The sequence below is a fragment of the Hemitrygon akajei genome, chromosome 11 (assembly GCF_048418815.1).
Source record: "Hemitrygon akajei chromosome 11, sHemAka1.3, whole genome shotgun sequence".
NCBI lineage: Eukaryota > Metazoa > Chordata > Chondrichthyes > Myliobatiformes > Dasyatidae > Hemitrygon > Hemitrygon akajei.
Window position 1 is genome coordinate 168,689,734 of NC_133134.1, and position 15,648 is coordinate 168,705,381.

The 15,648-nt window shown below is 48.9% G+C and overlaps 1 protein-coding gene across 6 annotated transcripts in view; it reads right to left on the bottom strand.

Moving 5' to 3' along the window:
* Window positions 1-155: 155 nt before the first annotated feature.
* The window catches only part of LOC140736272 (embryonic polyadenylate-binding protein-like), a 63,573-nt gene continuing 48,080 nt past the window's right edge, over window positions 156-15,648 (bottom strand). For 4 of the 6 annotated variants that reach the window (XM_073062218.1, XM_073062216.1, XM_073062220.1 and 1 more), the window contains 3 exons: window positions 14,715-14,845; window positions 11,702-11,780; window positions 5,188-5,662 (listed from right to left, as the gene is read on the bottom strand). In XM_073062218.1, the coding sequence (XP_072918319.1) occupies window positions 11,706-11,780; window positions 14,715-14,845 (206 nt within the window). In that variant the 3' untranslated portion in view covers window positions 5,188-5,662; window positions 11,702-11,705. Of the gene's footprint in view, window positions 716-5,187; window positions 5,663-11,701; window positions 11,781-14,714; window positions 14,846-15,648 lie in introns of those variants that run through there. The other 2 variants (XM_073062219.1, XM_073062221.1) reach the window with 2 other exon arrangements.

Genomic DNA, 15,648 nt, shown 5'->3' on the forward strand with positions numbered 1-15,648 from the left:
ATTATTCTACCTGAGGGATTATTAATACACAAACGTGCAAGAGTGGTAAAACCAATTTAGTGGCAATTACTGAAATACAGGCAGTCCCCGAACGAGTTCCGTTCTAAGTCCATCTTTAAGTTGGATTTGTACACAAGTCAGAATAGGTACATTCGGTCTTGTTTAGCATCAGTTAGTCAAACGCTTGTCTTAGTATATATTTTACCTTTCTATGCATATAAAACACTTAAACATAATAATAAAAGTAACTACATACAGTGCCATCGATGTCTTGCATACCGGAAGGGGCATTTGAGGTAACCCCCTACTCGCAACAAATTCTTCATCACAATCACCTTCACTTGCTGTACGTGCAGCTTTTAAATCATTGAAAAGGCTTCAAGCCTTTTCTCGCAAAGTAAGGCTAATAGGAATATTTCGCTGATTTTGATCGTCTAACCAAATTATCAATAGCCTTTCCATTTCAATAATTAAACCACTGCATTGCTTAGTAATAATTGTAGCTTTCATCGGGGGCAGGGTCTTTCACATGCTCCATTATTCTCACTTTATCCTTTAAAATTGTTCCAGTCGTTGACCGACTGCAGCCTAATGCTTTTCCGATGACCAATGACATTTCACCTCTTTCCGATCGCTTTATTATTTCCACCTTATTTTTAATCGTGATCGTTTTCCTTTTCTTTGATCCATCACCAGCACTTGCATCGGATTTGCGCTTTGAAGACATGGTAAATAAAAGAAAAATTTAAGCTAAGTACAAAGTTACACACTCAGTGTTAACAGCAATGTGATCTGACTTAAAATGGCAGACGGCGTTCTCCTTCCTCGAGCTGACGAACCGCTGAAGCTGCACAATGTTTTCATGAGTGTCACAATATAGTGCGTGCGTTTGTTATTACGAACCATTGTATTTATCTCAAACTTTCAATACAATAGGCTTTAGGACAGTCCATTCATAAGTACAAGTTGTCTGTAACCCGGGGACTGCCTGTACTTAAACATCAAGTAGGCTAGTCAGATCCTATGGAACAATATATAAAAAGAGGTCCAAGGGTTGTTCAAAGTACGCATGAGTCACAATAAACAATCCAAGAAACAAACAATGAAAGACCATACCACCAGGCTGGACAACCAGTGTGCAAAAGACATCAAACTGTGCAAATTAATAAATAAGCAATAAATATTGAGAACATAAAATGAAGTGAACTTGAAAGTGAGGCCATAGGTTTTGGGAACAGTTCAGTGATAGGGCAATTGAAGCTATCCCCACTGGATCAAGAGCCTGGTGGTTGAGAGGTAATATCTGTTCCTGAACCTGGTGATGTGGGTCCTGAGGCTCCTGTACCTCCTTCCTGATGGCAGCAGTGAGAATAGAGCATAGCCTGGATGGTGGTGTCCCTGATGATGGATGCTGCTTTCCTGTGACACACTTCACGTAGATGTGCTCAATGGTAAGGAGAGCTTTGCTCATGATGGACAGGACCAAATCCATTCCTACTTGGGTGCTTTAAACCCAAGATTCAAGACTATTTAATGTCATTTCCAGTACACAAGTGTAAAGGAGAACGAAATAATTGTTACTGTGGATCCAAAGCAGCTTTAAAAAGAAAAGAAAAATTAAAAAAAATACCAGTACCTAAGGTAGCATCTATACACAAGTTGATTGTATGTCAAACTGATTTCAGCCACAATAGTGTCTCCAGGTACTGTACCAGCTGATGTGCTATCCTTTGGAGATGTTAAATTAAGATTCCCAGCTGCTCTCATGAATGAGAGTACAAAATTTTTTTTAAAGCCTGTGCCTAGTTTTATCACATTGCTCCTTATGGAACACAAACCCAGCCACTCAGGTATTCCTGTATTTATAACATCTTTGGAGACAGTAGCACATTGGCCTCTGCCACAGGGGAGTATTTGCCAAACCTTCACCGATTGCTGAAACTGCATTCATTGTCAGGCTTATTATGACTAGAATAGGTCATGATATTTGGGGGGGTTTTTTCCGGGCAGGGTGGTGGGGGTCATCAGCCTGGGACAGCAGCCTAGGAGAAGGAAAACCGATTTTAAGCCTCCGCTGCCTTGCGGCCATACCCACCCACGGGAAAGGCTTCAGGAGTAAACCCCGAGGAAGAAATCTGGAGCCGGGGATCCTCAGGCAGTTGGATGTTATTTACAACTTCACTCTGGCAACCTCTGCATCAACACTGGTGCCAAGCTGTATCGGCGCTTGCCCTTCCCCTGGACTGCATCAGTGACGTGGAGAGGGGGAGCCCACTGCATGGGCAACGGCCGGTTCTTCAAATCTTCCCGCCCAGGCTTGCTCCCTGGAGAGGACAAAGTCCACCAGAGGCACAAACCCACAATCCCCTGGGATCGACGGCTGCCTACATTGTTTTACAGAACAATGCAGTACATTACAAAATCCTATAGATTACAATGAGAAATATAAAAATTAGTGCACAAAGAGAAAATAGTGACAGTTTTATAAACCGTACAGAAGTCTGATAGCGTAAGGGGGAAGAAGCTGTGCCTAAAACATTGTGTGTCGTGAGGCTCTTGTACAGAAACACAAAACATACACATTTTGTATATGCATAGAAGTTATGTATATTTGTTTCTCATTGTAATTTATAGTTTATATATTACACTGCACTGCTGCCAAACAACAAATTTCTCAGCATATGCCAGTGATATTAAATCTAATTCTGATAGATGCCACCTTGAGGAAGGTTACCAATGTGAATCACCCTGACCCGAATCTGCTGTGGCTGCACAACCAGCCTGGAACAACATGTTTTAAGAGCATTGCAAAGCACTCAGTGAAGACAAAGGTCTTGCTGGCCACTATTATCAAAAATTTAGCAGCCAATGTTCTGCCCAGCAAATTCCCATTATAATAAATTCTATCCTAGGGACAGCTTTTGAGGGAGAAATATGGTCAATTTTGTGGCCACAGACTACAATGTCCAACAAAGCACCACAGGACAGAAGCAGAAAGAATTAGGCCATTCAGCCCATCAAGTCTCTGCCATCCCATCAAGCTGATTTATAAAACCATAAGAAATGGAGCAGAATCAGGCCACTCGGCAATTGAATCTGCTCTGCCATGTCTGATTTACTATCCTTTTTAACCCCGTCTCCTGCCTTCTCCCCATAACCTTTGACCCCCCCCCTTACAAATCAGGAATCAGTCAATCAGTAATGTCCTGGTCTCCACAGCCACTGTGGCAACAAATTCCATAGATTCACCACCATCTGGCTAAAGAAATTCCTCATCTTTGTTAATAAAGTGATATCCTTGTATTCTAAAGCTCTATCCTCTGGTTCTAGTCTCCCACTATAGGAAACATCTTCTCCACATCCACTCTATCAAGGCCTTTCAGTTTTAACCCCCCACCCCATTCTTCTAAACTCCAGCAACTACAGGTCCAGAGCCATCAAGTGCTCCTCACTAATTACCTTGCTGCATTTCCAGGCTCGTGTTCGTGAACCTCCTCTGGACCCTCTGCAATGCCAGCACATCCTTTCTTGGATAAGGTGGCCAAAACTGCTCACAGCGCTCCAAGTGTGGTCTGACTAATGTAAACGGCAGAGGAAGAAGAAGATGATATCCATAGGGGATGGAGCTCTAGTAAACAGGAAGATGAATGATAAATGGTATCAGGAAACCAGATATCAGTGATAACCATCCAGCTCTCCAGAGAACAGAGGCAGACTTCAGACAAAGGTTGCTCCCATTTCTTCTGGGCAGCAGTCTAGGCCGAGTCTGACTGAAAAGTTTTTCCCTAAACTCCCACAAAACAGTAACAGCAGACCCTGAAGTGGTTTGGATTGAAAGCAGGCTGGAATAATTGGAATAATAAAAAAAGGCCGGAATACTGCCCTCCTGATGAAGGGTTTCGGCCCGAAACGTCGTCACTACCTCCTCCCATAAATGCTGTCTGGCCTGCTGAGTTCTGCCAGCATTTTGTGTTTTTATGGAATAATTGTTCTATTTGCTGCCCAGATATTCCTCCACCAAATAGATTCTGACCAGCACTTAAAGACATTCCCATTCCATCATGTTGGTCCATGGCCTACTCTATTGGCTTGAGGCCAAACTCAGGTTGGAGGAGCAATCTCCTATTCTACCTAAGTAGCCTCCACAATGATGGCATAAACATCGATTTCTAGCTTCTGTCAATTTCTCTCCCACCCCAGTCTTGTTACCTTCTCACGTCTCTGGTTCCTCTCATTTCTATTATGCATGGAAGGGAATACTGTCCTCTCCTATCAGATTCCTCCTCCTTCAGCCCTTTTCCTCATACACCCATCACTGCCTAGTTTCATTTCATCTCTTCCCCCCCCCCCCCCAATCATCTCACCTACTCTAAACCATCACCCGCCAGCTTATACTCCTTTCCCTCTCTCCACACTTCTTCCCCCTTCCTTTTCCAGTCCTGATGAAGGATCTCACCCCAATATGTCAACTGTTTATTCCCTTCCATAGATGCTGCCTGACCTGCTGAGCTTTGTGTGTGTTACTCAAGGCAGCATGGGGTAGAGCAATGTACATCACCCAGGCCAAGCGCAAGGATGTCCACTTCTGTGTTTGGTAAAGACTCCATACCAGGGGCTTCAGCGAAATACTAGCCCTCCCTGGGAAGCATTGGATGAGGACTCTTGATCCTGCCAAAGCCACAGAATGAAGTTAACAGAAAAGGGGAAAAAATGCAGCTCAGGGTAATTGAGGGTGCGGTTCAGGTCTGGATTCACTGGCAGGGTAGAGTGAAAGTTGATTAAATTGTAGTGTTGTAAAGAGAGCTCGATACAGTATCTCAAAGCAGCTTATAGTAAGGCGGTGGAATGGTATCAAGCTGGATCTTCAGTGATCTGGTCAGTTTAAATATGAACGCATGACATCACAATACTGTTCAGGCCCTTCGGCCCACAATGTTGTACCAAACTTTTAACTTCCAAGATCAATAAAACCCTCACCTCCCACATAGCCTCCATTTCTCTGTGAGAAGTGAATCTCCAGCAGTAATCACCACCTGGTGAACAGAAAATTAAATTTTAGACGTTAAATTAAATTCCACTCCCCCCATCAAAAAAAAATCAGTGCCTCCTGAATCCTCTCTCAAAGAGCAGGCATCCACTTGCTTTTGTTGGGTGTGATGCACCATCAATAACTCTCTGAGACGTGAGGCGAGATATAGGCTTTTATTGTCTGGAAGAAAGAACAAGCAGCAGTTGACCACCATACTACATCCTGAGAACTGAGACCAGGGCTCAGGCTCCAATCGCCTTTATACAGGGGTCCGTGGGAGGAGCCACAGGAGCAGTCAGCAGGGGGGGCGTGTCAAGACAGGTATATGTAGTTCACCACAGGGTGTTATTCAGAACTTGTTTCCTCACATGGAGAAGTAACTCAAAAGCACACTGGGCCACATTCAGTGTAATTTATTAAAGGAAATTTAGGACAGGAAAGGGTAGAAGCCATTCAACACAATCTCAGCAGGATTTTTATTCCCCTCAAAGTCTGTGCTCAGTTTTCCGCTGATCTTGGCTTCAAATCAAATGCATAATTTATTCCAATGGACTTTATCTCTCCCCCCCCCCCCCCCCAAAAAAAAAGATTCTTCCTTCATGAAGCAGTTTTCCCTGGAGTCCCGGTGCTTTCCTGCAAAAATGAGAAAGCCGTTAGCTGGTCACACAGTAGGTGGGGTGTCACGGTAGAGTGGCAGTTACAGCTCGGGGCGTACTGCAGTTCAGAGTTAAACTCTGACATCTGTAAGGAGTTTGCACGTTCCCCTGTAATGATGTGCATTTCCTCCTGCTTTTCAGAAACGTACCGGTTACCGGCCCCAGCCTAATGAGCTGACACTGCCCAATTACATCCATGGGCACAGTTACCCTACCAACTCGGACATCTTTGGGAGGAAACCAGAGCACCCAGCAGATACCCGTGTGGTAACGGGGAGAACGTACAAACTCCTACAGGCACTGGCTGGAATTGAACCCTGGGCGCTGATGCTGTAAAGCTACTTTGCCAAATGGCTCAGAACAAGCAAGCTCATGCCTCAATTTGTGCTCTGATGACACCAGTTAGGTTGCAGTTTGTCACATCGCCTGAGATTTGCCATATAGGGTGGAGCTAAACCCTGGGGACCAGGAGCTGTTAGGACAAGGTGGCTTCCCTTCCTGATCCACAGTCAACCAGTGGGTTGTGCTTTCTAAAGATAAGTTTTATCACATGTACATGAAAACATACAGTGAAATGTATCATTTGCATCAACCAACAAAACCCAAGGATGTGCTGGGGGCAGCCACAAGTGTTTCCACACATTCTGGCACCAACAGAGCCAGGTTTATTAGAACACAAGCTGCAACAACAGCTAAACAAGTCCTCTTCTTACCAACTTAGCAACCCGAAACGGTACATCTCTGGACTGTGGACAGCCACACAATCATGGGGAAAGCGTAAAATTTCCTTACAGACTGAGCCACAAGACACAAGATTATGTCTTTCTCATATTTGTAAAAACAACAACTCACTCCTGACAAGGAGTGCAGTTTTCCAAATGGATGTGCCTGATCTTCTGCTCACTGGTACTATAAAACATTATATTAACTGTATACAACCACGACAAAATCCTATTCCCATATTGAGAAAAAAAGAGGCAAGACTTTCCATGGGGTTGGAAGGGTCGGAGGGGTTGGCAGATCACAAGACAATAGAAATTTCAATTAACCAGCAAGCGAAATCTCTGAACTGTGAATATATAATTTACCAACGAACCCTATCACAGCAATGCAACAGGTCAAAATATTTCAGTCCTGGAATTTCTGACCCCACTCCAATGTAACAGGTTGAAGTGGTATCTATACTCCAGAATTTCTGATCCCCTCCAGTGCAACAGGCCGAAACAGTACGTCAGACCCAGCATCTCTGACCTCACTCCGGTGTAACAGGTTGAAACGGTACGTCAGTCCCAGCATCTCTGACCTCCCTCCGGTGTAACAGGCCGAAACGGTACGTCAGTCCTAGCATCTCTGACCTCCCCCCGGTGTAACATGTTGAAACGGTACGTCAGTCCCAGCATCTCTGACCTCCCCCCGGTGTAACATGTTGAAACGGTACGTCAGTCCCAGCATCTCTGACCTCCCTCCAGTGAAACGGTACGTCAGTCCCAGCATCTCTGACCTCCCTCCGGTGAAACGGTATGTCAGTCCCAGCATCTCTGACCTCCCTCCGGTGTATCAGGTTGAAACGGTACGTCAGTCCCAGCATCTCTGACCTCCCTCCGGTGAAACGGTATGTCAGTCCCAGCATCTCTGACCTCCCTCCGGTGTATCAGGTTGAAACGGTACGTCAGTCCCAGCATCTCTGACCTCCCTCCGATGTAACAGGTTGAAACGGTATGTCAGTCCCAGCATCTCTGACCTCCCTCCGGTGTAACAGGTTGAAACGGTACGTCAGTCCCAGCATCTCTGACCTCCCTCCGGTGTATCAGGTTGAAACGGTACGTCAGTCCCAGCATCTCTGACCTCCCTCCGGTGTAACAGGTTGAAACGGTACGTCAGTCCCAGCATCTCTGACCTCCCTCCGGTGTATCAGGTTGAAACGGTACGTCAGTCCCAGCATCTCTGACCTCCCTCCGGTGTAACAGGTTGAAACGGTACGTCAGTCCCAGCATCTCTGACCTCCCTCCGGTGTAACAGGTTGAAACGGTACGTCATTCCCAGCATCTCTGACCTCCCTCCGGTGAAACGGTACGTCAGTCCCAGCATCTCTGACCTCCCTCCGGTGTAACAGGTTGAAACAGTACGTCAGTCCCAGCATCTCTGACCTCCCTCCGGTGTAACAGGTTGAAACGGTACGTCAGTCCCAGCATCTCTGACCTCCCTCCGGTGTAACAGGTTGAAACGGTACGTCAGTCCCAGCATCTCTGACCTCCCTCCAGTGAAATGGTACGTCAGTCCCAGCATCTCTGACCTCCCTCCGGTGTAACAGGTTGAAACGGTACGTCAGTCCCAGCATCTCTGACCTCCCTCCAGTGAAACGGTACGTCAGTCCCAGCATCTCTGACCTCCCTCCAGTGAAACGGTACGTCAGTCCCAGCATCTCTGACCTCCCTCCGGTGTAACAGGTTGAAACGGTACGTCAGTCCCAGCATCTCTGACCTCCCTCCGGTGTAACAGGTTGAAACGGTACGTCAGTCCCAGCATCTCTGACCTCCCTCCGGTGTATCAGGCCGAAACGGTACGTCAGTCCCAGCATCTCTGACCTCCCTCCGGTGTAACAGGTTGAAATGGTACGTCAGTCCCAGCATCTCTGACCTCCCTCCGGTGTAACAGGTTGAAACGGTACGTCAGTCCCAGCATCTCTGAACTCCCTCCGGTGTAACAGGCCGAAACGGTACATCAGTCCCAGCATCTCTGACCTCCCTCCGGTGTAACAGGCCAAAACGGTACGTCAGTCCCAGCATCTCTGACCTCCCTCCGGTGTAACAGGTTGAAATGGTACATCAGTCCCAGCATCTCTGACCTCCCTCCGGTGTAACAGGTTGAAACGGTACGTCAGTCCCAGCATCTCTGACCTCCCTCCGGTGAAACGGTACGTCAGTCCCAGCATCTCTGACCTCCCTCCGGTGTATCAGGTTGAAACGGTACGTCAGTCCCAGCATCTCTGACCTCCCTCCGGTGTAACAGGTTGAAACGGTACGTCAGTCCCAGCATCTCTGACCTCCCTCCGGTGTAACAGGTTGAAACGGTACGTCAGTCCCAGCATCTCTGACCTCCCTCCGGTGAAACGGTACGTCAGTCCCAGCATCTCTGACCTCCCTCCGGTGTAACAGGTTGAAACAGTACGTCAGTCCCAGCATCTCTGACCTCCCTCCAGTGAAACGGTACGTCAGTCCCAGCATCTCTGACCTCCCTCCGGTGTAACAGGTTGAAACGGTACGTCAGTCCCAGCATCTCTGACCTCCCTCCGGTGTATCAGGTTGAAACGGTACGTCAGTCCCAGCATCTCTGACCTCCCTCCAGTGAAACGGTACGTCAGTCCCAGCATCTCTGACCTCCCTCCGGTGTAACAGGTTGAAACGGTACGTCAGTCCCAGCATCTCTGACCTCCCTCCGGTGTAACAGGCTGAAACGGTACATCAGTCCCAGCATCTCTGACCTCCCTCCGGTGTATCAGGTTGAAACGGTACGTCAGTCCCAGCATCTCTGACCTCCCTCCAGTGAAACGGTACGTCAGTCCCAGCATCTCTGACCTCCCTCCGGTGTAACAGGCTGAAACGGTACGTCAGTCCCAGCATCTCTGACCTCCCTCCGGTGTATCAGGTTGAAACGGTACGTCAGTCCCAGCATCTCTGACCTCCCTCCAGTGAAACGGTACGTCAGTCCCAGCATCTCTGACCTCCCTCCGGTGTAACAGGTTGAAACGGTACGTCAGTCCCAGCATCTCTGACCTCCCTCCGGTGTAACATGTTGAAACGGTACGTCAGTCCCAGCATCTCTGACCTCCCTCCAGTGAAACGGTACGTCAGTCCCAGCATCTCTGACCTCCCTCCAGTGAAACGGTACGTCAGTCCCAGCATCTCTGACCTCCCTCCGGTGTAACAGGTTGAAACGGTACGTCAGTCCCAGCATCTCTGACCTCCCTCCAGTGAAACGGTACCTCAGTCCCAGCATCTCTGACCTCCCTCCAGTGAAACGGTACGTCAGTCCCAGCATCTCTGACCTCCCTCCGGTGTAACAGGTTGAAACGGTACGTCAGTCCCAGCATCTCTGACCTCCCTCCGGTGTAACAGGCCGAAACGGTACATCAGTCCCAGCATCTCTGACCTCCCTCCGGTGTAACAGGCCAAAACGGTACGTCAGTCCCAGCATCTCTGACCTCCCTCCGGTGTAACAGGTTGAAATGGTACGTCAGTCCCAGCATCTCTGACCTCCCTCCGGTGTAACAGGTTGAAACGGTACGTCAGTCCCAGCATCTCTGACCTCCCTCCGGTGAAACGGTACGTCAGTCCCAGCATCTCTGACCTCCCTCCGGTGTATCAGGTTGAAACGGTACGTCAGTCCCAGCATCTCTGAACTCCCTCCGGTGTATCAGGTTGAAACGGTACGTCAGTCCCAGCATCTCTGACCTCCCTCCGGTGAAACGGTACGTCAGTCCCAGCATCTCTGACCTCCCTCCAGTGAAATGGTACGTCAGTCCCAGCATCTCTGACCTCCCTCCGGTGTAACAGGTTGAAACAGTACGTCAGTCCCAGCATCTCTGACCTCCCTCCAGTGAAACGGTACGTCAGTCCCAGCATCTCTGACCTCCCTCCGGTGTAACAGGTTGAAACGGTACGTCAGTCCCAGCATCTCTGACCTCCCTCCGGTGTAACAGGCCGAAACGGTACATCAGTCCCAGCATCTCTGACCTCCCTCCGGTGTAACAGGCCAAAACGGTACGTCAGTCCCAGCATCTCTGACCTCCCTCCGGTGTAACAGGTTGAAACGGTATGTCAGTCCCAGCATCTCTGACCTCCCTCCGGTGTAACAGGTTGAAACGGTATGTCAGTCCCAGCATCTCTGACCTCCCTCCGGTGTAACAGGTTGAAACGGTACGTCAGTCCCAGTATCTCTGACCTCCCTCTGGTGAAACGGTACGTCAGTCCCAGCATCTCTGACCTCCCTCCGGTGTAACAGGTTGAAACGGTACGTCATTCCCAGCATCTCTGACCTCCCTCCGGTGTATCAGGTTGAAACGGTACGTCAGTCCCAGCATCTCTGACCTCCCTCCGGTGAAATGGTACGTCAGTCCCAGCATCTCTGACCTCCCTCCGGTGTATCAGGTTGAAACGGTACGTCAGTCCCAGCATCTCTGACCTCCCTCCGGTGTAACAGGCCGAAACGGTACGTCAGTCCCAGTATCTCTGACCTCCCTCCGGTGTAACAGGCCGAAACGGTACGTCAGTCCCAGCATCTCTGACCTCCCTCCGGTGTATCAGGTTGAAACGGTACGTCAGTCCCAACATCTCTGACCTCCCTCCAGTGCTGTCTGTACAGAGTTTACACACTCTACTTCCCTGGGTATTCAGTTTCCTCCCCCAGCCCGAAGGTGTGTGGGCTGAGGAGTGTAAGCTGACGAGCGTGTGGAGATTAGGAGCGTGGGCTGAGGAGCGTAAGCTGACCGAGTTGGTGAAGATTAGGGGAGCTGCAGAAGATTAGTGGGTGTTTGAGAAAAGGTGAAAGGGAAATAGAACAGAAATAATTGGGAGAATGTGATTAATAGGATTGCTTTTTTAGCTGGCATACACTTGATGGCCAAATGGCTCCAACATCATGAAGGAATCTGATTCAAAGTTTAAATATGGAACTGCTTTACACATGGAGAGGTCTAGGGGATTAGCGCATCTTTAAAGGGGCTTTGGACAGGTTCGTGAGACATCGGGCATAGGAACAGAATTAGGCCATTCAGCTCATTGAGTCTGCTTCTCCTTCATGAGGGAAGGGGCTAGAAGGACATTCAGCAGTGACGCGAGGGGCACACACACCTGGAGGCAGCAGCTGGGCCGAATGGCCTGACTGTACACCGTACATTTCTTTATCAAATGCTCATGTTGAATTGGGAGGGGATGCAGGGAAAGGTCCAGCATCAGTCCAGATGGAACCAAGCTCAACACAAAGTCCCCTGGATCCACCAAACAGCTGACAGCCTCACCTGCTCAGCTCAACGTTCCCATTCTCTGCGCGTCTTCTTTAGCGTGGTGAGCCTGTAGAACAGCCACTGCTTCCTCCACCTGTAGACACACCAAACAAGACCAGGGTCTGTAGGTTGTAGTGGACAACTTGCTCTAGACCCACAGGACCCAGCACTCATTGCTGTTTAATGAAAACCAGGATGAAGGGGCACATTATTCCCATCCTAGCTACTGTGCATTGGCCTCCTGTATCTTTTAAAGATCTCATACTCATTTTTAAAGCTCCAAATGGTCTGGAACAAGAGTACATCACTGAATTGCTCTCTTCCATCGTCCTGCTCAAACTGTCAGATCTTCTGCCGAATGTGGAGTTCAACACCCAAAGGGACGTGGACCCAGTTGACATTTCTAAACACCAGTTTAAAACCTATTTATTTAACCTTGCTTTTAACTAACATCTTTCCCTTTTATTTTTATGTTTGCACTTTATCCTGTTGTAAATTATTTTGAACGACATGGTCTGTGTGAAAAGGGCTCTAAGTTATTATTATCAATGCTGAGCCCATCGGTCCTCGCCGGTACTGAGAGTCTCCGCTGTAACACCAGGTCCATCGGTCCTCGCCCGTACTGAGAGTCTCCGCTGTAACACCAGGTCCATCGGTCCTCGCCCGTACAGAGAGTCTCCGCTGTAACACCAGGTCCATCGGTCCTCACCCGTACAGAGAGTCTCCGTTGTAACACCGGGCCCATCGGTCCTCGCCCGTACTGAGAGTCTCCGCTGTAACACCGGGCCCATCGGTCCTCGCCCGTACTGAGAGTCTCCGCTGTAACACCGGGCCCATCGGTCCTCGCCTGTACTGAGAGTCTCCGTTGTAACACCAGGTCCATCGGTCCTCGCCCGTACTGAGAGTCTCCGCTGTAACACCGGGCCCATCGGTCCTCGCCTGTACAGAGAGTCTCTGCCATTAACGCCAGGCCAACAGGTCCTCAGCTGTACTGCTACAACCTTTAGTTCAGGCTAGACAGCAAATCCAAATGGTTGCTACTCACCAGCCGATGTGTGTTCAGTGACATCCTAGAACAGGCTGTCACGGCCCTCTCTGCTGGAGACAGGGTTCTGGCCACTTCAGACCATAAGCCAAGGGAGCAGAATTAGACCATCTGGCCCGTTGAGTGCTCTGCCACTCAATCACAGCTGATCTTCTTCCCCTCCTCCTCAACCCCATTTCCTGGCCTCCTCCCCGTAACCTTCAGACCACAAGACATAGGAACACTCATTGCAGAGAGATTTGGCGGTTGCATGCATAGCAAGATCCCACAAGCAAATTAGCCCCATGATTATCCATTGAAGGGCAGCGGGATGAGCTGAGTATTGGCTCGGGCCTTGGCACGTGCGAGCAGAATGGCTTGATGTCTCACCCACTGGTGTGACGGTCCTTTGATATCGCCCACAGCAGCCCTGCATTTGGGCCCATTGCCTGGAGGTGAGAGAGACAGTGCAGCGATAGCTACAGGAGGGATGGCATATCCAACAAAACGAACCATCAGGAAGTCAGCCATTTCTTTAATCCCTGCTGTTACCAACAGTGCGTCGGAGGAGGGGTTGGATCAGGCTGGGCAGCCATTTTACAGTGGGAGGGGAGACTAGCAGGAGAGGGAAGGGGTTGATGGTGGGAGGTAGGATTTAAAGGACAAATATCAGCAAGGCACCAGGAAGAGCTCCGGATGACACGTCCTGAGCCAACATATCCCAGGGGCAGTTCCCTCCATACAGAGGGTGGTGGGGGCACATGGAGTGAATTCCCAGAGGAAATGTAAGAGGTGGGTACAATCACCAAGTATAAAGACGTTTGGCACAGACATTGGACTAACACTGTTTGTGTGGAATTTGCGTGTTCTCCCTGAGGCTGTGTGGGATAGCTCCAGCTTCCTTCCATATCCCAAAGTCGTGCAGGATCGTGAGCTAATTGGCTGCAGTAAATTGCCGGGCGGGGGACAGGGTCAAGGGGGACAATAACGTGTGATTACTGCAGGATCAGTCTGAATACGGGTACGGCTGGCCGAAGGGCCCGTGTTTTCCCTCTCCCCCACTCAGATTTCTAATCTCCGCTGTTAAGTACCCAGCATTCCAACTGGTTCTCCTCCCCACCCCCCCCCCCCCATCTCCCCAATTCTTTTTCCATTCTCCATTTTAGCTCCCCTCTCATCACCTGCCTATCACCTCCCTCTGGTGCCCCTCTCTTTCCCTCCCCACCCCGCCCCCCACGGTCCACTCTCCTCTCCTCAGCTCTCTGCCACTGATCACTTTCCTGCTGCAACACGAGCGAACCTGCAGATGCTGGAAATAAATAAAAACACAAAATGCTGGCAGAACTCAGCAGGCCAGACAGGCAGTGACGACGTTTCGGGCCGAAACCCTTCATCGGGAGTCAAACACTCCCGAAACGTCACCACCTCCTCCTGTAGATGCTGTCTGGCCTGCTGAGTTCCTCCAGCATTTTGTCTGTGATCATTGGTTTCATTCGCAAATTCGGGACTCCTCTTTCTTAGAAGTCAACATACTCAGATCATTGTTCAGATTACAGAGAGCTTTGTGTACTGGAAATGACATTAATCTTGAAAATGGTAGAACCTCGTAACCCTGTGAGTCTGCCCTACCTTTCCTTTGTGGCTGATTCATTATCCCTCTCAACCCCATTCTCCCTGTAACCTTTGACACCCTGACTAATCAAAAACCCATTAAGCTCCACTTTAAATATACCTTAAGACTTGACAAGGAATTCCACAGATTCACCACCCTCTAGCTAAAGAAATTCCTCTTCATCTCTGTTCTAAAGGGAAATCCCTCCATTGTGAGTCTGTGTCCTCTGACCTGAGACTCCCCCACTATAGGAAACATCCTCTCCACGTTCACTCATAGACTGGTATTCTGTCACTGCGGAATACCAGTGACCCTGTCAGTGCCCTCCAATACCTAATGTGACATCTAGCCCTAGTCCCCAAAAAGGAAAGTATGGCTGACCCCTCTCCTACCTTGGAGTGAAGAGAATTCCGAGACTCGAACATGTGCAGGAGCTCAGAGTTATCGATCTCCAGCAACATTCCAGTAATTTTCCCAGCTAGTGTTGGGTGCATGCTGTGGATCAGTGGATACAAGCGTTCACCTGTTGAAGACACAACAGCATTGGAACTCCCCCAGTGATCAGCAGCCCCGCTGGGCTGATTAAGGAGGCAAATGTTTGTACAATTCTGCAGAGTATTTTAAAGAAAAAAGAGAAAAGAAAAATGCAATGAAGTTAGTGGCAGGACGCTTGGAGGAAGCGAGGATGGAGAGAGGAGCCAGCTGTGAAGAGGAGGAAGCAATCTCACCGAGACCTACTGGATACTAAACGTCCTGGACAGAGTCGACATGAAAAGGACATTTCAATCTTCGGAGTGAAGGAGGACGAGGTGTACAAGATGATAAGAGGCATAGACAGAGTGGACAGTCAGACACATTTTTTTACCCTTCCAAGAAGGAAATGGTTAATAAGAGCAGGCATAATTTTAAGGTGCAAGGAGAAAAGTAGAGGAGGGGGTCCCAACCTGAGGCCCATGGCATAAAAACAATTGGGAACTCCTGGCATAAAAGGATAGCAAAGGAAGGTTTTTAAAAAAAAAACAGATTGGTGGGTGTGTGGAATGTGCTGCCAGGGGTGCGTGTAGAGGCAGATACATTAAGGGTATTTAAGAAACTCTTAGATAGGCACATAGATGAAAGAAAAATGGAGGCTCTGTGGGGAGGAAGGGTTAGATTGATCTTGAGGTAGGTCAGAGAGTTGGCACAATATCATCAGCTGAAGGGCCTGTACTGTTCTACCACAAGATGGGTCATGAGAGGTGGGGGCCGAGACCCTTTCCCCACCATTCCCATTCTACTGGAAGAACAGCGTGACTCCAAAGGTCAGAGTGACTGGGTAGGAGAGCC